Genomic DNA, 22,372 nt, shown 5'->3' with positions numbered 1-22,372 from the left:
GAATCCTTTTTCCTTGGGAGTAGTAAAAGAGGTAGCAACTGACATCACGACAACTTCAATCAGCATTTGGCAGGAATTAAGCCTCCGCACATTTATCTGCTACAAATTATTGTCTCTAGATAGCTTTCCCACTCAATTCTTCCAATAAATACGGAGGCATCTCATGTTTCTGACCAATCTAACCCAAGAGAAAAACAAACACAGAAGTATCAACCCACTGCTGCATACAGCAACACGGGCACTTCAGTAGCTTGTGTGTCATGTGAAGCAGCAAGTAAATACACCAGCAAGGTAGGTATTCCTCACTCCCAATTTGCAGCTTCTTAACATTTCAGGTATTTTAGGACCCAATGAACCCTAGTAAAAGGGTCCAAGTGCCAAGAAGCTCTATTTTTTCCTTAGGTGTATCAGTTGTGTAACAAAAAGATGTTACGTACATCTTAAAATACTGCATTCATTGTACTCTGACCACTCTACAACATAGCCTGCTCCTGATATCTCTAGCCTGATCACCATATGAATAATCAGTCCCCAACTTCCTAAATCATCAGACAGTGAAGGAACATATCCCATATACACTTTATCACAAGGCTTTATATTACATTGTTGACTCTAATCCTTTTGTATGCCAAAAGAAAGCAAGCTTGCCAGCATGCTCATATATTTTAAGATAATTATATGCCTTATGTTTACTGAGATTCCCTGAAGGGAAACACACTAGAAGATAAAAAACCAAAGCACGAAGACAACACTTAGGTTTCTGAGATAAAGCCTAATAAATTTAGTGGTCTTGTCAAGACTCAAGATCATTTGCTCTGTTGAGAATTGATGCTGACAAACATCAACGTTCAAGTAGAGTTTATCAAGACAGGCAGACACTGAAACTGGAGTTTAAAATAAACTTACTACATAAAGGTAAGATACTCACAGTTGCAGCTTTTATTTTTAAATGACAAAACCAAAGAAACAGATTTTCATTTATTAAAAATACTTCCTAATGGTTAGAAGAATATTGTAAGCAAATACAAATGGTTTTATCCATCAGTAACTTTCTAAAAATTTTGCAATAATCCTCCTCAGGCCTGTACAACATAGGTACACTGACTCCCCCTCAGATGTCTACATCAAGACTGAATCATAGAAGAGCAGAAATTTTCAGTACAAAGAATTCAACCCTTCCTCGGATTAAATTGGGTGAAAATAAATTGTTTTCTTACACAAAACAAAGGCTGAAGCACTTCCATCAAAAATCGTTTATTCCTTTTCATGGAAATGTCATTAGTTCTGATAATGAACATTTTATTCTTCCCAATAAAAATGTATTATATTATCTCATTTATGTTTTTCAGACACTCTTCAGTACAGGTATGTTAGAGTTTGGCAGCCAAAGTGCATGTCCAATCTGCCTGCAGAGACTGCATTTAACTCCCTCACATGCTCTGCATGGAGGCATCTAACCAGAAACACCAAGAGCATCCCACCATAAGGTCCTTCCCTTTGGCTTGATCTAACTTTGCTAAAACCTATGTTGTATTAACTCCTATTTTCATGGGTTTTTCCTATGCTTTAATAGGTCTTCCAAGTTTGCTCTAAAGCTCGCTTCTGAATGAGGTCAGATTTGAACCTTGTACTTGCTGAGATGCATTTCCATCTCTAAGAAGGAACATGACAGCTGCTATTCTTATATACATTTCCTCGTAAGTCTGGGCAGTGGCTAAAACATAAAAATTAAGATTAAAAAAAAAAAGGGAATGTTGAGGCAGGAAATGAAGTCTGGGACAGCACCAGCTATGAAAGTCCGAGGAAGCCCTGGAGAAAATACCACTCTTCAGACTGGGGAACAAACACAGAATGCTCTGGATGAAAAAAGCCAAACAACTAAACAAACCAACCCACCCACCCACCCAAACAAAACGCAAAAACCGCCACCACCACCGACCACACAAAAACACATCCAACACAAAAAACCCCGCTCCCTCCGCAGCTGCCCGCCGCCCCACGCCACCCGAGCGGCCCGCCCGCCCGCCCGCGGCCTGTCGCCGCTCCCCCCCTGCCGGCTGGCCCCGCAAAGCGCGGCCGGCGGGCGCGGGACGCGGACCCCGCCGAGCCCCGAGACCGCCGCGACCCGCCTGTCACGGCGCGCTCCCGTACGTGCGCGCTCAGGGCGGGAGGGGCAGTTCTTCCCCTCACGCCGCTCCTGTGCCGCCCTGGGATGTTTCATGACGGGACCACGCCGCAACCCGTCGGTTCTGCAGCCGCCGGGGACCCGCGCGGCAGGGCCCGCCCGCCCGCTGACAGGCAGCTCGCGCACCCCCTCAGGAGGCGGCGGCCCTGCCCGGCCCCGCTCCCTCCCGCCGCACCGCAGCCACCGCACGCGGCAGGCGGAGAGCCGGCGGGGCAGCGCGGCGCGGCTGCAGCCGCAGCCCGGCGCCGCCGCGGGGGATGAGGCTCCCGGGAAAGCCTTCCGGTCCGGCCGCAGCAGGGCAGCGGCGAGCAGACGGGCCGTTGGCAGCCCCCCGGCTCCCCCTCACATACCCGCACACCGCCGTTACCTGCCGCCCCGCCCTCCCGCCAGCACGGGCGCAGCGCGCGCGGCCCGGCCCGGCCTGGCTCGCACTCACCGCCCGGGCGTCCACGTGGCCGCCCCGCAGAGGGCGCCGGCAGGAGGGGGCCGGTGGCGCGCGGGAGCGGGAGAGAGAGCCGCGTGCCCACGTGACCACCCCTCCGGCCAGCCATGCTAGGTAAGGGCAGAGCGGGCCCCCGGCAGCAGGAGGGCTCCCGCGCAGCTGCCAAGTACAAATGGCGAATGAATCTGAAGCCCCGTGGAGCCGGCTCTTGCCCGCTCTCATGATGGCGGCGGAAGCGCGACGGCCACCCCCCTCCCGCAGGTCTCTGCCACGCCCCCCCAGCTGGCGGCGCACGCGGGGGGCTCCCATTGGCCCGGAGCGTGGCGGGCGCTGGTTGGACCACGTCCCTGCGCTCCCCGGCGCGCGCCAACCAGCGCCGGCGGCCGGCGCGTGCGTGGGCCTGAGGCGGAAATCCGAATGGAGCTCGCGGGCCGGTTGCTACGGGCGCTGGGGCGGGGCGAGGGCGCTGCGCGCGGCTGCCGGCGCTGAGGTGGGCTCGGGGCGGCGGCTGCGCCGGCCCCGCTCCGACTCCCCGCGGCTCCCCGCGCCCTCGCCATGGGGCCCGGCCCCGCGTCCCGGCCGGGTCGGGCGCCGCTGATCGTGGCGCTCTGCGCTGCCCTGTTGGTGCTGCTGCCGCCTGCGCTGGGCGCTGGTGAGCGCCGGCGCCTGGCGTGCTCCACCTGCCGCGGCATCGTGGACAGGTTCAACCAGGTGGGGGGAGGGGCTGGGGGCTACGGTGGCGGGCGGCCGGGCGGGGGGCGGTAGGTGGGAGCTCCTCGGCGAGCGGCTTGCCTCGGGGCCCCGCTCGGCGGCCTGAGGCGCGGGGCTAGGGCAGGCCGCTCTGAGGGGCAGCCCCGGTCTCCGGGCCGGGCAGCGGGTGCTGAGGGACGCCGGCCCACCAGAAGGTAAGCGGCCCCAGGGCTGCCTGATACCCCGCCCCGCAGCTCCTCGAGCCCCTCGGCCCAGCTCCTGGAGCACTTCGGCCCGGTGCTCCGTCCTGGCAGCGTCTGACGAGCTGATCAGTGCAGCAGCTTGCTGCCGGCTCCGGTGACAGCCCTAGTCTTTAGGTCGGCTGCTCGAGCTTTGCTGTCAAGTAGGTTTTGGTGCTTTAGTGCAAAAGAACTGGCTGTATTGGCTGAGCATGCCCGGCTCCATGAGGAGTGCTAATGGAAAACATAATCCCCGAAAATTCTGCCTCTTTTGCCACTTGCAGCAGTCTAACATTGTGGCACAGTAAATTCAAGAGGAGCAGTACGGGGCTGCTTCGGCTTGTGACAGGTACCTAATGCTCTTTGTACCCGTGTTCTCTGTTGGAGGCTCAGTAGAACAATCCAACTGCGGAGATTTTTTGCGGTATGATTTGATGACTGGCATTGCCTGTGCTGATCACTATGAATTATCCTGTTGTACGGTTGTGTTCAAGTTGCAACATGGTGAAGATTGGCTAAATACTATCAAAACTGAATGAAGTACAGGTCCTGATCAACTGATTAATAAAATTCCTGAGAACTTAAAAAGGGTATAAAGTTTTATGTGTCTGGTCTTTAATGCAAACAAAGACTGTGACAAGGCCTTGTTTATGAGTTATGAAAGCTGTAGAATAAAACGTGACTTGCTTTATCACTTTTCATGTTGTCACTAGCTGTTTCTTTCACTTAGCAATTTGATCAGCAGCTTCAGAGCTTTACTGACCTTTCTGCATAGGAATTTTCACAATTTTCATGTAAGCATTTACTAGTGCCCTAAATTTTTGTTAGAAACAAACCTTATATAACTTATATTATTTTGATACATTTGTAGGGATTAGCAGATACAGCTAAAAAGAACTTTGGTGGTGGAAACACTGCTTGGGAAGAAAAGACACTGGCAAAGTACGAGTCCAGGTAAGCTGTCTCAGTACTTCTCATCCAGCTGCATTTCCTGTCCGCTGTGCATAACTTCACTGTACCAGTGTTTGGAACTTAAATATTGAATGTTGCAGCTAAAGTTTAGTGTGTCCAAGCCTTAAATTCTCATTGATTAAAATGTAGCATTACAGGTTTTTTCTGTTTACCCATCCAAGTCCTAAAATAATAATCTTAAGTAATGCTCAGTAGTTAATTGATAGTCATAAAAGGTGCAGAGTGCAGAAATACTTGTTTGAGAATCACAGAATTACCAAAGCTGGAAATACCTTTAAGATCATCAAGTCCAGCGTACTAAAGCAGTGTCTCCTCCCTAGAGTCATCACTGTTTCAGTTTCAAACAGAAAATTAAGAGATGTGCAGATTACTGTGCTCTTTTGAACAAAGCGGCCTGATACCTTTCTTGCAAATTTCAAATTCACTTTTTAATCCTAGTTGGATTTCTGAACCTCGGTTACTGTGAGCTTTGTGGGCTTATATAAGGTATTAAAAATATCTGAAATTTTCTGTTGAATTTGGGAGAAAAATACTGCACTCAAAACTTACTGGGGAGCTAAAAGTCTACTAAACCTATGATCTGCAGATGTAATAAATGCAAGCAATCCAAATTGGTTCTTATGGTCATCCTACTAATTCTTTTTTGGTTGAAGTAATGTTCATTAGTTCTTTATTCTGATATTTGCTTTGTTTTGGAACTAATTCAGAACACACCATAAACTGATAAATTATTTGAGGCTGAAGACTAGCTTCTCTGTCATGTCTTGAGTGGTGTAAAATGTTAAAATTAAACTTAAATTTTTCCTTCTCTGCTTGTAGTGAAATTCGTCTTGTAGAGATCATAGAGAATCTATGCGACAGTAGTAACTTTGAATGTAACAACATGGTAGAAGAGCATGAAGAGCATATAGAGAAATGGTGGTTCAAATTGTAAGTATCAACATTTTTTTTGGTGGACATCTTTGGATAAGTTATCTAAGAGGATGAACAACTAAAGTTAAATCTTGTGCCTGAACAACAGTAGTATGGGTCATTCCTCATTATCCTACAAAAGTTGCCGTTGGGTGCTGCTCTGTTCAGCCTGACTTCCAATAGCGTGTGCCACTGTATTGTGTTCCTTTTTTGGTTTTCAATTCCAGAAGTGTTGCAACAAAACATCCAGTCTAGCTTCTCATGTCCTGTCTACTCGGTTACTAGTGGAGTGTTGAGGCAAACTGACATTGGAAAACTTTAAGTTTTATTACATTTTTTTGTTTTTCTTTGTCATAAAATTGCAAGGGGTTCCTTAGTTCTTGTGGATTTTTTTTCTTGTTTACCCTGAAACATTATCAAAAAATCAAAAAATAGTTGATAGTATTAGATCTAGAAGTTGGACCTCTGGAGGATGATAATGTAGCAGCTGACTTTTCTATCTGTCTTTTAAGATAGCCTGTGATTTCTGTTCTAACTAAGCTTTTCATATACCATTATAAAATATTATTAGTGCAGGGATGGCATTGTAACATTTAAATCTCCTAAGATCTTTTAATTCCAAAACATGGTACTTTGAAGTATTTTTTACTATTTTAGACTGTCAGCACTCCCCATCAGCTGTATTTCGGTAGGGTGAACTGCCATTATAATGCTTCATAACTGAATAAGGATTTGTGTTAACCTACTTTGCTCTTAATGACTGCTTTATTGCTTTATCCTTTTACCTAGCTATACAGAACTGTGTACACATTAACATGCCAATGAAGGGAATAGAATAGGATAGCACAGAATAGCCTGGTTCAGTTGGAATGGATTTACAATGATCATCTAGGCCAACTCTCTGACCATTTCAGGGCTGACGAAAAGTTAAAGCATGTTATTAAAGGCATTGTCCAAATGTCTCCTAAACTGGCAGGCTTGGGGCATCGACCACCTCTAGGAAACCTTTTCCAATGACTGACCACCTTCTTGGTAAATAAATGCTTCCTAATGTCCAGTCTAAACCTTCCCTGGCATAGCTTCAAACCATTCCTATGCATCGGGTAAGAGCTCAGCATCTCCCTCTCTGCTTCCTCTCCTCTGGAAACAGTAGAGATTAATGAGGTCACCCCTCAGTCCCCCTTTTTCCAAACTACACAATTCCAAAGTCCTTACTGCTATGCATAGGACATGCCGTCCAGAAAGGTGAGCTGTGTCTTTAATTTGCAGAACTGAAAAAAGGGTCTTAAACTAGAGAATCTGACAAAGTAGACTTCCTAAAATAAACAAAGCCTTTCATTAAATACATTGGTTTTTTTTAAAGTTGCTGTATTTAATAGACCTTTTGAGTGCAATTTGTTAACTTTGCCTTCTGTCTGTTAACCGGTGATATTCAAATGTCATTCTGTTTCAGTGGTAGACAGTTTCCTTGTCCATGAGTACCTTAAATCTTTTTTCTCAAGTTGTCACATAACATGTAGTACTCAGTAAATTTACTTTTCAGGGCCTCAGTCTTGGCGTCAGTATGATCAGACATTAACAGTTTTGAAAGAGAAGCTGTGCATGCCTCTGGAGTTGCTAAGACTTCTGGCAGGCTGCAGAATGTCTAAGCCTTTGCTTTACTAAAGTTTTTGAGACTTCAGTGTCAGTGTGATACCGAGATCTGTGAATTGTCATTTAGAATTGTAGTAGTCCTCATGCTTACTTGGAAAATAAAATCTAGCAATTTTGGTGTTAATTGGGTGTGTGTGCTAGTGCTAGAGTAGCACACAACAAACTTAATGTTAAAAAAACCCTTCTAAAATAATACTAGATTCATGCTAAAAAAAGGGTGGCCATTAAAATGTCTCGTTTATCACCAGGTTGGCAATAATTTGAAGAAGTGTTTAATATCTGTCTGGTTTATCTTCTGCATAGTTGAGATAAACACACAGCAGTTGTCTTTAAGAGAAAGACCTTAGTACCACCATCTGAACTATTTATAAAGCCTCCCTAAAAATAAGATGTTAAAAAACCAAACAAGGTGTGTATGTATCAAGATTAATGATTTTATTCATTGCTCTTCACATTTTTCATAAATGTAATTATAACATTTAAATAGAGTCAGTTAATCATATTGTAGTTTAAAGGATAAATTCATCTCAAGTTGGAGGACTTTTTCTAGAAATTGGTTCCTGAAATAGCATAATTCTCTGAACAGAAAAAAAAAAAAAGGTTTCTCATCAGTCATGCACAATAGATTTCTCTACTTGTTGTTCAGGTTCAGTTGTGCAAGTTGGCTTTTTAAGAATTTTTGTTCCTTTTATTCATAAATGAATGTCTTCCATGTACAGAAAGAAGAGGTATCCTGATTTGTTTAAGTGGTTTTGCATAGAAACGATAGAAGTTTGCTGTCCTGCTGGAACTTATGGACCAGATTGCCTTGGTAATTTTTATATTGAAAAATACAGTAGCAGATATGTTCTTTTTATTTATTTGTTTTAGTCTTTCATAACATGGACAAATACATGAAGTATGATATTTTGTGAGACACACCAGCTGCTGTGTGGTATGTACCTGCCTGCTGCCTGATAAGTAGCTGCCTTGTGATCATCCTGCCTGCAGAAAAGTCTTCAGGGCTTGAAGGGTACTTACATGTGCAGAATCTGTCTGATCTGATGCTCACATCCACACCTCACCCATGCTTAAAGGCTCTCTGTGACATCAAGTCTGTTATTTAGGTGGCCTTTCAAAAGCTATGTAGACTAAGTCCTTGACCAGTTTCAAGAGTAAACCACTCTTGCGGATTAAATGAAGAAGTTCACAACTGAGGATTAGTTAAAAAGGCAATGAGAAAAATTGGATAAAAATAGGTGGAAGACAATTGGATGAAAGATAGGTTTTTGATGCAAAAGTGATAAATGGAGGTATTTTACTGCCTGAAGTTTGTATAATTTATAAAAACTTTCTAAAACCTGGTACCTTGTTAGAGACCAGTTTTGGTCTCTGTGTTGTTAAAAATGAAGTGCCATTTTTATGTAAGTAATTGATTGCTAGTAGGTTTTTCCAACTGCAGTATGAACATTCTCAGAAATACAGAATAAATAAAGATACCAACTTTAGCCCAGAATCTAGGAAAATATATAAAATTATAAACTATGGTCTTTATCCAAAACTGAATTAATAACTGAACTCTCCAGGAGATTGTTTTGAGTTCCTCTTCTGTTTGACTATATTATTAAGCATTCCTTCTTGCAAACTTGTTGGTTGCTCTCAAGAGAAAAAAGATTTTGGAAATTATATCCTGGATTATTGTGACTTTTTTTTTCTTTTTTTTTCATTTTACTGTCTATGAAGAGAGAGGGACATTAGGTGCTTGTGGCTGAAAATAGAAAGTTGTTCACTTTAGTATCTGATTTTAAAGTATTTTTGTTCCTTTTTAGCTTGTCGTGGTGGATCAGAAAGGCCTTGCCATGGAAATGGCCACTGTGATGGTGACGGTACCCGAGGTGGAGATGGCTCATGCAGCTGTAACAAGGAGTATACAGGAGATTTTTGTTTGGACTGTTCTAATGGTTACTTCAGTACCTTGAGAAATGAGACACATTCTGTTTGTACAGGTAACAAAGTCTTTGACACACGCTTAGATCTTTGTCTTCTGTCTTCAGTTTTTCTAAACAAAACTGGAAACAACTGACAAAAGTAAAAACAAGAGTATGGTCACTCAGCTTTAACCATAAATGGCATGTCAGTCAGGTTGGTGGAATACTAAAGTTTTGCTAAGTCATCCTTCCAGAGTGTCTTTTATTTTTTTTATTACTTTTTTTCTGCTTTAAATTAAGAATCAGAATTAATCCGTCATGAGAGAGGCAGGCTTTGCTCCCCCACCCCCCAAGCACTGTGTGAAAATCTTGAGCTGAAGTTGCTGCATAGTGGAGTTCTTTGAAAGCTAGGTTTTCCTGATGTCTCAGATAAGCTTAACTGGAATAAGTGGACATGGAAACAGCTGACCTGTACTATAGACTACATACATCGTAGATCCAGTTGTATGTATAAACTTGATGTTGAAATGAAGTCAGGTCATAGGAATAAACTATTTCAGTTGGTCAGGTTTTCATCTGGTTTTACATCTTAAATGAGACCCTGCAGCAACAAAATCCTGACTGTGGGGTCTGATAAGATTGTTTTTCAACACGATGTATGTTGTTTTTTCTAATCTGTCTGTAGAGTAATTTTTCTAATATAAACCAAATAATACAGAATATGCAATAGGCATATACTATATATATTGTGTTATATATGCATGTAATATATTCATATGTGATTGGATTTCTAGCGTATTTCCTTATGCAAATCTTTAGACTAGTATCACTTCACACATTGTTGTCATAGCTAGTTGCAAATGAAGTATTCTGAGGATTCCTTCGGTGGGAGCGCTGAATCTGGTGTTTAGACTGTTATCCCAACCTTGAGCGGCTCAGCAAAGTTTACCTTCTTGATCTCCTCTTCCCAAATATTTTGGAAATTGGACCTGGCACTTCTAGTCACTGGTATTTCACATTACTCTTCTAAGTGGTGCAGGGGATTGCAATTGCCATGTTTGGCTTCCTGTTTTTTTTGGGGGGTTGTTTTTGTTAGTGGTGGTTTTTTTGGTTGGTTTTATTTGGGTTTTTTTTAGGATAGAGTGGCATTTTTGTAAATGGTACCTCCATAAAGTCAAGGTTTAATCTTGTGAATGGGAGTGTCAAGCTACTAAAATATTACAGCTTTTGGTGAATCCTAAATAAGGTTTTATTTGAGAATTTGTGTGCCCAAACTTGTCTTGTAATCTCTCATCAGAGCTCAAATTATAGTTTTCTCTTACTTTAGCCTGCCATGCTGCCTGTAAAACTTGTACTGGTTCAAGTAACAAGGACTGTCAGGAGTGTAAAGAAGGCTGGATTAAAAATGAAGAAGCAGCTTGTGTGGGTGAGTAATGCTTGGTACATTTCAAACAGGTTTTGTAGCAGTGTTGCTTAGTGAGAGCAGATGACATCACATTGAGTTTTACTGCATTTTATGGAAGTGTTCTCTCAGTTTAGCTTTCTATACTTTGTGGTTCTCTCTTCCTAAAATATAAAAATACTCCCAGTGCAGGAATGTACTAGGGAGAGAGTAACACAGTCTTTTTAACTGATTGAATATGGCCAGATAAAGTGGTCAAGGACATCCCTGTGCTGGGACATCTCTCCGCGGATTGGCAGATGACACAGGGCTGTGCCAGTGTCCCAGTGGAGAGTTGTCCCTTCCCGCAGATAAAGACCCACAACATGATGTCAGGAAACAGTTCCTTACAAATTACATGAACACTGCTTCTTTTTAAAAGTGCTAATGAGAACTAGGATTTGAATTACAGATCCTGTGATACCTGCTTAGGCAACTGTCCAATATTGATAAGATGGTCCAACATTGTCTTCTGTACAGCTATATTTTTCCAAATAATCATTGCAACTGATAAAGTGTACATTAATTGAGTAATCAGTAGGAATGATGTTTGCAACAACAGGATGAGATAGACAACAAGGGGGCTGAAATACCCTTTCTCTCCCTGAGTTTTTTAGTTGTGACTGCTGTTGAGCTGTTTCCTCAGAATCAACAGACTAGCTGTTTAACTTTGCAGGTAGAACTGGTTTTCACCTTGACTGATCCTCACCCTAACTTAGCTTTCTCCAATTTGCTTTGTGTAGAAAACTAAGCGGTGTATGTGTGAGTGTTTATATAATTTTGCCAATAGTTTGAAAAGTTCCATAGTTTGTTAATATAGGAGTAGAGAATTCAGCAGTATTCCAGAAGAGCAGGCTGTCTGCGTATTTGCTATGCTATTTACATAAAAAACATAAATACGTGCAAGCCCCTGGCTTGAAAATGTCAATGATGGCAGGTATTTTGGAAGTTTTATTTAAGCTGAGCTCTTGAATTTCTGATAGGTTTGTTACTGTCATCACAAAACATCTTCTGAGGATTGGTTTTATGTTTTGTTCAACTTAAACTTCCATTTTGTGTTACTGTGTTATGTCTAACATATTGCATATCTGATCCTGAGCTCATTGTAACAATTACTCTCAAGGCAGTCAGTGTAAGTTTATAGCTTCTGTGGGGCTAGTTCTTAAATTATCTCAAAGCATAGCATTCAAGTACTAATCTAGCTATTTAATCATGACTCCTATTTTAGGTAACTTGTCACTTTTAATCTTTCAGATTTAGATGAGTGTGCTACTTCTCCTTGCAAAGATCACCAGTATTGTTTGAACACAGATGGATCTTTCTCATGCAAAGGTTTCTTTTAATCTGCTGTTGTACTTTATGATCTAGAAACCTAATGGAATGCTAGAGGTAGTGCTAGAAAGGGTGTGATACCACACATTGAGTACAACGTGGTCCAATCCTGAACTGGGCATGGGAAGGAAAAGGCTTTGGACCTATGTATGAGGGAAGCAAGAGTTTTCTGGTTATTTCTACTCTGCTCTTGTGAGACCCCACCTGGAGTACTGTATTCAGCTCAGGGCCCCATAGCCTAAGAAAGACATGAACCTGAGGGCTGGAGGACTTCTCCTATGAGGACAGGCTGAGCGAGTTGGGGTTGTTTGGCATAGGGAAGAGAAGGCTCCAAGAAAATCTCATAGCAGCCTTCCAGTACCTGACGGGGGCCTACAGGAAAACTTGAGAAGGACTTTTTACAAGGACATGTAGTAATAGGACAAGAGGTAATGGTTTTAAGCTTAAAGAGGTTAGATTTAGATTAGATATTAGGGAGAAATGCTTTCCTATGACAGTGGTGAAACACTGGAACAGGCTGCCCAGAGAAGCTGTGGTTGCTGACTCCCTGGAAGTGTTCAAGGCCAGGTTGGATGGGGCTTTGAGCAACCTAGTCTAGCAGATGGTGTCCCTGTCCACGGTGAGAGGGCTAGAACTAGATGATCTTTCAGGTCTCTTCCAACCCAAATCATTCTGTGATTTCTTACGTGGGTAAGCTGACAGACTTTAAGGATGGTACTTTATACCTCAGATATATGAATTTTAAGATTAAAATACTTTATCTTTAGCATGTGATGCCAGCTGTACAGGTTGCACAGGGGAAGGTTCTCACAAATGCAAGACCTGCGCATCAGGATACATAAAGGAAGATGAAAAGTGTACAGGTTGGTGGACTTAGCAGTACATGGTAGAACAGCAGTTGGCTTACTCTTGGGTAGCCATGCTGAAGAGCTATTAAGTATATTTGCATTTATCTGCTTCCATTTTCAAGCCTGTGAAAATGAACCCAGTTGTTCTGGTATTAGCAACAAAGACTTTATTTATAACTTCCTTTGTATTGTTGACAATATGATATGCATTGGGAGTCTCAAAGATGTAATACTCCTATAAAAGGAACAAAGTATTTTGTAGTGGGTTCAGGAAACAAAGATTGGAGTCTCTTGCCAGTTACCTACCACTTCATTAGAAGTCTGCATCTCTATTAATTTTGTAACGGAAAGGCAGGAATGCAATGTGGATTCCATTGTATTTCTGTTAATCCATTCATGTCCACATGAAAATATTAATTCCTAGTCCATTATAATGTGGGGAAGAGCAGAATATATACAAAGTCTTAAGTAGCTGTTTACATTGATTATATGTTTACAGGCTCCCTTCCCTTTAGTTTTACTTTGATGGCATTAGTAGAAAATGACTGGGAAATTTTCAATAGGTTAAGACTAGTGCCATTGCTTAATTTATTTCCCAATATAGGGGCCTGCAAAAGAAAAAAAAAAAAATCGGTACTATCTGAATAAATTTGAAACAGTCTAAAATAATGAAGAACCATAATACATTATTTTAATGGAAGTTAAATCTATTGCATTCTGCCTCTCAGTGTTTTTTATATTTGAATAGAAATTTGTATATATGACTGAGCACAAGTAAGTTTTTTATAGCAAAATAACAGCAGTGGACTCTTTCTTTCCCTATCATATCTCTAGATATAGATGAATGTAACCTTCCTGAAAAGGTCTGTGTGAAAGGGAATCAAGACTGTGTTAATACTTCAGGTAGTTACAAATGTGTATGTTCAGAAGGTTTTGAAGATAAAGATGGATCATGTGTTCAAACTGTAAGAACAGGCAAGTGGCTTTTTAATGACAGATTTTTAAAAAATATGCTGTATTGACAACTTGGTGGTGTATTTCTGTTCAAGGGTCTAGACAGTTGTAAACTCTTCTAAATAATTTCTCGTCTTCCTATAGCTGTGGTTTGTGTCAAGCAGTTTGTGGTGCAGGCCACATTCTGGCATTCATTCTTCTCATGCTTAAAGACAGTGAATTTTTTAAATGTCCTGTTATTGTGTTGATTTTTTTTTTTTTTCTTAATTCAGGGTTGTGTTTGTAAGTCCCTTCAGTGTCTGGCTTCATTACATAAAGTGAACTAGCAAATTACTGCTATCATAAAAAGAAGATCTTCCTCCTTCCTGCTTTTTTTCTTTTATTATAGCTTGTAATTACTTAAGCATTTGTCTGATTGCATGCAAGCTGCTTCAACTCACTGAAATCTCAGAAAATTAAGCAGAATTCTTTTTGCTGAATGAGCAAGCTGAATTTGCTTCTTTTGTCTTCACAACAGTGCCAGAGCTGGTGTGAAGGTGACAATGGAGAAAACATCCATGTTTCAGTAGTAGGGAACTGTTGACTTAAACTGTATCTTCAATCAAGAAATTCAGGTGTAATTCATTCAAGGATATATGACACATTATGGACAGAATTACATTCATTAGTGTTTCATTACTCTTTCTAGGCCTTTTAACAATTCCAAAGTGAAAGACAGGCTTATCCTTCAGTATTTTTCCACTACTTAGAATGTTTGGGATATTTTTTGTTCCATCCCCACTCCCCAAGACTGCTTTTTCATGTTGTACTAATAAGATGTAAATATCTGTTTAGTATTGATACTCAATGCCATTTGGTTCAAACTTTCAGTACTGCCTGTTATTAGTCCTTTAACATTGATTATGTACTATTTCTGTGCAGAGAGTATCAGTTACTATGTTTTTTGATGGTGCCTGACATTTTATGAAAATAAAAGCAAAAGTAAAAGTTGACAAATTGGCTTAGCTTTTTTCCTTAGATTCATGCTTTCACCAGTGTAATAGAATTGCTCTGCTTTTTTAATGGCTGTTTTGAGAGCTGAACTGAGCAGTTTGCACTGTAGGAGATAATTCTGAGTAATACTTGCTTTTTGTTTTCAGTATCAAAATTTCTTCTGACAGGTCAAGTGGAAATGTGGAAGTTCACTGTGAATATCTGAAAACAAAAGATTAGAACGGAAATAGTCATGCTGCTTTTTTCTTCCCCAATCAGTATCATACTGTATTATTTGAAATGTTTTTTTTCCATCTAGTAAAAAAAATAATAAAAACAAATTATAATCTCAGATTAGGAACGATGGTACAAGTAGATCTTTTGTATGGCTTTATTACTTCTCTGGTCTTGAGAAATATGTTGATTTGGATTCCTCTTTAAAAAAAGCCCTAATGTCAAAAATTATATTCTATGATTAATCATACATTTGTATTCTAATTATGATACTTGATTTCACAGGAGAGGAAGCAGAGAGTGAAAAAACTGAGCCTTCATCTCCTGGACACGATGACTTATGATCTGCGTTCAGAACCAAAAAGACATTCCTACCTGAAGTTTTAAATTATTGGACTAAACCTCTGCTAGCTGACATACTGTGGAAATGGTATTAAATATACAGATTTCCATTAAGATTTTTTAAAATGGTGATAAACTGCTCTTTAAGCTGTGTTTCTTTATTCTTAAATGCCACTTTTTTATATAATTCTTCAAGAACAACAATCTAGATGGGTTAGTATAAAATTTGAATTAACATAACATTGTACCCAGCAATTGTAAACAATTTGCAGGTTTCTCATTCTAGTGCCTACTGAAGACTGTCATAATTTGGAAGGACTTGGTTGCACTTCATAATTCAAGAAAAATTTAGGCTGAAGTTTGATGTTTCTTGATATGAGAAATACTTCCATAACTGAAATACAGCTTTTAGAAATTGTCAAGGGGAATCTCTGGGTGGGAAGCACTGTTCCCTTAAACAAGATAGAATGCCTAATACTGCATTCAATAAAACTTTATTTTGTTGGAATGTGCCTTAAAAATTTTTAAGGTGTTAATACTTTGTTGTGTTGTCATGTCTATTTTTAATTTAGGCAGTGAAAAAAAACTCAAAACCAAACAAAAAAAAACCAAACACAAAAACCCAGAACCTTGTAAGCACTGTATTTCAGTTCAGCACTGAATTCCAGCATTCATTCGTGCTGGAATGTATATGAGGGGTGGGGAAGGGGGAAAAGAAAAACAAAACAATTCCCCCCTGCCTTTTTCCTCTAAAGGAGTAATTATGTAAAACTTTCCAAAGGTAGGTAGAAATCTTTTGTCCAGACACTTGCATTAAGTCAGCAAACTAGTTTATACAGTGATGAAAAGTAAGTTTGGCTAACACCTGCACTTAGTGGCTCACAGTTATTTTATGAGTACTCTCTAGAATTGATGAATAAGTGACTTTCTTTGCAGTCTACTGCTGCATGTCATAGCTTCCTGTCTTTTTCCAAGGAGTCATACTGCAACCAATTCATCTTGTCTCTTGCCATTTCAGGGGGAAAGCTAATAAGCATAGCATAGACCCAACTTCCTATGTGTTGTCCCTAAGCTTAAAGGCAAGTGTAAGAGCTGAAGTTGGCATATTCTGCAGGACCATCACAGCTGTAAATAGGCTAAGGTTCATGTGGGTACAGTATTTAAAGCTCTGATGGAAGTGAGTAAAGTTTGGAATACATTGTCGTGGATACAGTGAGCATAAAGAGGAATTTCAGAATACAGCTAGAAAGAACATAACTTAGGCTTGGCTATGAAGAAGTTATAAGCAGTACCCTGAGGGTAAGTGGAAATAAAAAGGTTATGAATAGGATTGACCTGTTGAGCAGTGAAGACCAAACATCTCTGTACTTCTGAAGGAGGTAAGGCAGCAGGATTTAAACTGATTAGCAGGAATCAGCAATGGAGGTCAAGTGCTTTGTGTTAACCAGTCCAGGATATGAATGACTTCTGCTGTATGTGTTAACATTTAGTGCTCCAAAGTGTAAGCTGTTCCCATTTATTTTTTCATTACATTGTAAGGACATCTGGTTATGTAGTACAAGACTTTGTACTTAGGGTTGCCTGGAATTACAGGTCTCATATCAAACTGTATGAATCTGTTGGTAAATACTTCAGAAGTGATTTGAGTTTTCCAGCAGACAAGATTTGTGCCTTAGTGAAGTGTTGGTGCAGTACTTTTGTCATAAATACCAAGGTGAACTTCTAGATTCACACCTGTTTTGTAAACTTTATACTCTGTGGTATCAAACTGAAAACGACATCCCTTTTGCTAGTTCATCTTGCTGCTTTTTTTTTTTGATTTCTTGACCTAAGACTAAGCACTTTTTGCAAGGGGAAATATATTATTCAGTACCATCTAGGCACTTTAAAGGACAAGATTCTCTACTGTGTTATAGCTAGACTCCACAGAAGGTCCAGAAACATTTTCTGGGAACAAGCAAGCCTGCAATCTGCGTGTTTCAATTAAAGCTCTAAACTTGGCCAGGAAAGCCATGTGAAGTATGTAGCATGTATACCACTATGCTCCTGCAGTGTCTAAACTTAGGAATCAAAGTATGTGCTGAAATGTTTTCATCTGAGCATTGGGACATAATATTGAATTTATTCTTTGCTGTGAATTCCCAGCATGTCTATCTCAGACTCTTGAGTTCTCTGCAAAGTATAAATACCATCCATTCATAAATAGGGTAAAAGAGGTCTCTTTTGCAGAATAACTTGATCTAGATAATTCAGGAAGTCAGAGATTCTCTGAAAGGGTTTAAATCACTATATTCTTTCTCAGGAGAGAAGACAAAGCCTATAGGTTATAGACAAGATCAGGACACTGGTCACTGTAAAATATATAGGATACATTGTACAAATACAACAGTTTTTCCTTTTATGTTTGATGACAACTGATCATATATCATCCTGCTATGTACAGGAGAGGTATTCCTCAGTCAGCCAGTTGTCATTGTTGGCCTTTGCACTGACCTTTGCAAATTGAAAAAGCACCCAGCATTGTGAAATTCACCTAATCCCATTTTGAGCCTTAAGCTCTCAGTGTATACAGCACTATGTGCATGCATTAAGACAATTCTCCCTGGCAAACAGGGTGCACCTTGCTCTTCAAGTTGCTTTCAGACCATTCTTAATACAGCACAAGATTAGGCATTCAAGTAGTTCAAGCTTTCTTTAACAAGTGACTAATTGAAAAGAATACATGGGGAGAAAAAAAAAACCACACACACACACACACACACAAAGTTTAAAAAAAACACCCAAGCAGTCCTGAATCATATAAAGCAGTAATATAAAAAACAGTTCTCCATAATGATCCTGCCTGATCTCCTGATACCCCTCCCTTTCATTGCCTTAGTCTATCAGTCTGCCATGGGTTGCTTTCTGAGATTATATTTTATCTGTTCCGAAAGGAAACTTCTGAGATTATTCAAAGCAACTGTGCTTTTTTTTTTCTTCATTGGATCAAAATGAATTTTTTTTTATCATTTTCAGCAGCTTCACATTATGTCTGATTTTCTGGTTTCTGTTCAAGTGTTAATCTAAATGTGATGTGTGGATAGAGCTCATATATGTTTACAAGGATCCTGTTTTTTTCTCAGATTTCTCTTAGTAGATTTCTATGGATGCTGCTGTAGTAGTCTTTCTCTTGCACTAGTGTATTAGATTTTTTACTTTAAAGTGCCTTTGAAGTTGTATTTCTGTTGTATTAGACCTCTATTTTGTAACCTTTCTGTTTTGGTTTTAACTTTTATTTTTAAAGGTCATCAGTACTTCCTCTTGTGAGACACCTTGTTTTGGTGGTTTTTGTTGGTTTTGGTTTTTTTAGAAAATGAGTATTGGTAGACACAACTTGCTGATACTGATTGTTATACCTAAGGTCTGTAAAAGAAATAAAAAGTCAGCATCATTCATGTCCTGGATGGGAGAGGTTTGAGAGTATATTTTTGGCTAGGAGTACATACCTAGCTTTCTTAGCTTTAGCTCTCTAGAATGTAAATGGCTGAACTCAGCCAGTTTGATAGTTGCCATTAGAACAGATTACACCTGTTTTAGGCACCCTGCCCACACCTAGTAGGTGCTGGGCTCCTGGAGGGGATTCTAGAAGTCCAGATTGCAGAGAGTGCCATTAGATGAAAGTACTAACCGTTCCACTCCGCTCCTGGCACAGTGATACGTCCTGTACCTTGAGCTAAGCTGGGCCTGGCCCATCATCAGCTTGCTTTGCTAGTATGGTATTATGACCATGAACTGCAAGTCCTGGTCACACCAATTCTCATTGTCCATTAAAGTTGAACTGCAAGGAAGTTAGTGACCTGTCTCCTGCATATGCCTGAGACCGAGTAAATTCTTCCACACTTAGACTTGCTGCTCCAGAACTCATTCTGCCACTTGACCAAAATTGAGCTTTGCCTCTGCCAAGAATATAAGCCAAATGAATTTCTGATATGACAAAATCACAGAATAGTTGAGAGTATAATATGGCTTCAGAGGCTGCCCAGGCCAACCCCCCTGCTCAAAGCAGGGTCAGCTAGAGCAGGAAGTTGTTGTTCAGGACCACGTTTACTTGGGTTTTGAATATTTCTAGGAATGGAGACCCGACAACCTCACCTGCTTCACATTCTTGGGAACCTTTGCTGATCATTATGGCTTTTCAACAATGATCAAGAATGGCTTTGCAATAACAATGGCTAGCCTCCACAATGCTCATGGGTGCATCTCATCAGGCCCTATAGGCTTACCATCTGTCCAGCTTGTTTAGATGTTCCCCAATGCGATTCTCCTCCACGTAAGTCTTATTTGTTCCAGGCGTTCCCACAGGCCTGGGAATCCTGAGACAAATCTTACCAATAAAGACCAAAGCAAAGATGACATTGAATACTTGACTTTTGTTGTGTCCTTATGTCCTTTGTTATGTGGTCCCCTGCTGAGAGCAGTGGGCTCATGTTTTCTGTCATCTTTCATTTGCTGCAGACGTGCCTGTAGCAGCCCTTGATGCTCTTCATCCCTGGCTGGTTATACTCCAGGTGGGCTTTGGCTTTCTTTACCCCATCCCTTCATGCTAAGACAGTGTCTCTGTAGTCTTCCTGGGTCATTTGCCCCTGTATCTCCTCCCTGTGCCCCTTTTTATATCTGGAGTTTAGTCAGGAGTTCCTTGTTCATTCATGCCACCTTTGCTTGATTTCACATGTATCAGGATTGGAGAAGACAACCACTGAAAATTAACCAACTCTCCTGACCCTTTTTTGAAGTCTAGGTCTCTGCCTTAGCTTCACTTCCAAGTAGATCCTTCAACAAGTCAAGGTCTGCTCTCCTGATGCCAAGTTATGATTCTGCTATTTCTTTGATGACAAAGTATTATTTGGTACATCAGTTGGTCTGCTGCTGAGGTAAAAATACTGTCTTACTTGATGTTTTTTTGTTGAATTTAACTCCTAATTTAGCCTTTGTCAGAAGGGAAACAGTAGGCTCTTTGTGACTGAGGGTCATCTTTTTGGTTTGCTTTTGTTAAACAGTCATACCCTAGTTCTCCCTGATTCCCCCGTTTGCATCATAGCATTTCATAGGTAGTATCCATATCTACCACTGTATCCACTAGTGCAGGAACTGCTTTGAGTAATAGCTGGAAAGTTGTGTAGCTAGGAGTAACATTTTTCTCTTGCTAAATTCTTTGGTGTTCACAGAGCACAGGAAGTCTGACAAGGGATTAAAAAAAATGGAAAAAAGTTGGATTTCATACTCACTGTAAGAAGAATGCTCAAGTTAAGCTTCTTAATGTTAGGACAATTATCTTTAAATACATTTTAGGGCTGCTGCGTCCGTATTTCTAAGCGTATTTGAGAAATTATTATGGATACTTCAGTGATGATGCTTTGTGTTTTGCAAGTCTCTAATGTCCATGTAATACTGCTTATCATTTTGGTAGATTATGTATATAATAACTTTATAAACCCAGTACTTTCTGTCCTCTTTTTGACAGATAACATACGTGGATTAAGGATACTTACCTTCCTTGAGGAAAAAAGGCACCTTAAAGTGGTTCTGCTTCACATTAGTTTTTTCAGTGCCTTGTAGGAATCTGGTCTGGATCCTGTTACACTTGCCCATTCTTTGTACCTGTAAGGAATTATTTATAATTTTTTTTTTAAATTACATTGTTTTTCACTAATATTTTTTAGGGTTTTTGATTATTTTAAGTTTGGGTTTTTTTCACTAAAAGAGGTGGAGGAAGGAGTAACACACACTTTAAAAACAAAAAATAAGATGGCCTACATGTTGGTGTGATTTTGCTTGGTTTGTTTTCTAGAAGGCTACCCAAAAAAGGGATGTGTGAATAAATTATTCAGTACTCTTACAGGAAATACCTTGTGGGTCATCGTGTTCTCCCCTTGCCGGTGTGGTGGTCAATGGTTCAGTGTCCAAGTGGAGGCAAGTGACAAGTGCTGTTCCTCAGGGGTCAGTACTGGGACCAGTGCTGTTTAACATCTTTGTTGGAGACATGGATTGAGTGTATTCTCAGCAAGTTTGCTGACTATACCAAGCTGTGTGGTGTGGTTGACACCCAAGAAGGAAGGCACACCATCCAGAGGGACCTTGACAGGCTGGAGAGGTGGGCCAGTACCAACCTCATGAAGTCCAACAAGGCCAAGTGCAAGGTCCTGCACCTGGGTTGGTGCAGCCCCAGGCACAAATACAGGCCGGGGGAGAACGGCTAGAAAGCAGTCCTGAGGAAAGGGATTTGGGGGTGGTAGTAGATGAGAAGCTCAACATGAGCTGCCAGTGTATGCTGGAGCCCAGAGAGCCAACTGCATCCTGGGCTGCATCAAAAGAAGAGTGACCAGCAGGGCCAGGGAGGTGATTCTGCCCCTTTACTCTGCTCTGGTGAGGCTGCACCTGGAGTGCTCTGTACAGTTCTGGAGCCCTCATCACAGGAAAGACATGGAGCTGTTAAAGAGGGTCCAGAAAAGGGCCACAAAGGTGATCAAAGGACTGGAGCACCTCTGCCATGAGAACAGGCTGGGAGAGTTGGGGCTATTCAGCCTGGAGAAGAGGACGCTCCAGGGAGACCTTATAGCAGCCTTCCAGCACCTGAAGGGGCCTAAAGGAAAGCTGGGGTGGGGCTTTTCCCCAGAGACAAAAGTGATAGGACAAGGGGTAATAATTTTAAACTGAGACAGAGGAGGTTTAGGTTAGACATCAGGAAGAAATTCTTCACCATGAGGGTAGTAAGGTGCTGGAATAGGTTGCCCAGGGAGGTTGTGGAAGCCCCCTCCCTGGAGGTGTTTAGGGCCAGGTTGGATAAGGCTTTGTGCAGCTTGGTCTAGCGTGAGGTGTCCCTGCTCATTGCAGGGAGTTTGGAACATGATGATTAAGGTCCCTTCCAACCTTATGTATTGATTCTGATTCTCTATGCCATTTGGAAATGCAGGATCTAATTACAGAATTGCTGAGGTAATATATTTTCCAACATTCCCTATCAGAATACTGTCAGCTGATGATTTGATAATAATTCTTTTTAATGACTAGCATGGTAAATAAGAACTTTCCCACACGCAGCTGGGATCGTGGCCTCATTTTTTTGAGGTAACACACAGACACAAAAGATGGTCCCATATAAGGTCTTTGCCTTGCAAAAGGTGGAAGAAGAACAGATTTAGGGAAGTGAGACTCATCTTTGACATTGAACAAATAATATGTAATTTTTTAGTTAACTTTCAAATTGTTTGGT

The 22,372-nt window shown here is 41.1% G+C and overlaps 2 protein-coding genes across 9 annotated transcripts in view; one reads left to right on the top strand and one right to left on the bottom strand.

Annotated features, from left to right (window-relative positions):
- ALG12 (ALG12 alpha-1,6-mannosyltransferase) overlaps positions 1–2,739 on the bottom strand; it is a 1,030,719-nt gene extending 1,027,980 nt beyond the window's left edge. For 3 of the 6 annotated variants that reach the window (XR_007890627.1, XR_007890629.1, XM_051629834.1), the window contains exon 1: positions 2,622–2,739. The gene's annotated coding sequence lies outside the window, so the exon portion shown is untranslated. The other 3 variants (XM_051629843.1, XM_051629861.1, XM_051629854.1) reach the window with 3 other exon arrangements.
- A 300-nt stretch (positions 2,740–3,039) lies between these two features.
- On the top strand, positions 3,040–19,535 carry CRELD2 (cysteine rich with EGF like domains 2). 3 transcript variants are annotated; one of them, XR_007890631.1, is made up of 11 exons: positions 3,041–3,338; positions 4,428–4,510; positions 5,348–5,458; positions 7,813–7,904; positions 8,902–9,078; positions 10,328–10,426; positions 11,696–11,773; positions 12,541–12,636; positions 13,456–13,596; positions 15,067–15,211; positions 19,232–19,535. XR_007890631.1 is itself a non-coding variant. In XM_051629882.1 (10 exons), exons 1-10 carry the CDS (start codon positions 3,183–3,185, stop codon positions 15,123–15,125), a joined length of 1,092 nt encoding a protein of 363 aa, XP_051485842.1. In that variant the 5' UTR covers positions 3,041–3,182; the 3' UTR covers positions 15,126–15,631. The 3 variants fall into 3 exon arrangements, 2 of the variants coding, with proteins under 2 accessions (XP_051485855.1, XP_051485842.1); XM_051629882.1 differs by lacking the exon at positions 19,232–19,535 and having other exon boundaries at positions 15,067–15,631; XM_051629895.1 differs by lacking the exons at positions 11,696–11,773; positions 19,232–19,535 and having other exon boundaries at positions 3,040–3,338; positions 15,067–15,631.
- The last annotated feature ends 2,837 nt before the right edge of the window (positions 19,536–22,372 follow it).

This window comes from Apus apus, chromosome 1, assembly GCF_020740795.1.
Source record: "Apus apus isolate bApuApu2 chromosome 1, bApuApu2.pri.cur, whole genome shotgun sequence".
Lineage (NCBI taxonomy): Eukaryota > Metazoa > Chordata > Aves > Apodiformes > Apodidae > Apus > Apus apus.
The sequence above is the reverse complement of the archived record's forward strand: the minus strand, read 5'-3'. Positions and strand labels throughout refer to the sequence as shown.

Bases quoted from the DNA above. Each gene is read 5' to 3' on its own strand.
- CRELD2 (XM_051629882.1), top strand. From the start codon at position 3,183: ATGGGGCCCGGCCCCGCGTCCCGGCCGGGTCGGGCGCCGCTGATCGTG. The intron at 5,459-7,812 runs GTAAGTATCAAC...TTCCATGTACAG, and splicing joins GAGAAATGGTGGTTCAAATT to AAAGAAGAGGTATCCTGATT. The intron at 9,079-10,327 runs GTAACAAAGTCT...CTCTTACTTTAG, and splicing joins GACACATTCTGTTTGTACAG to CCTGCCATGCTGCCTGTAAA.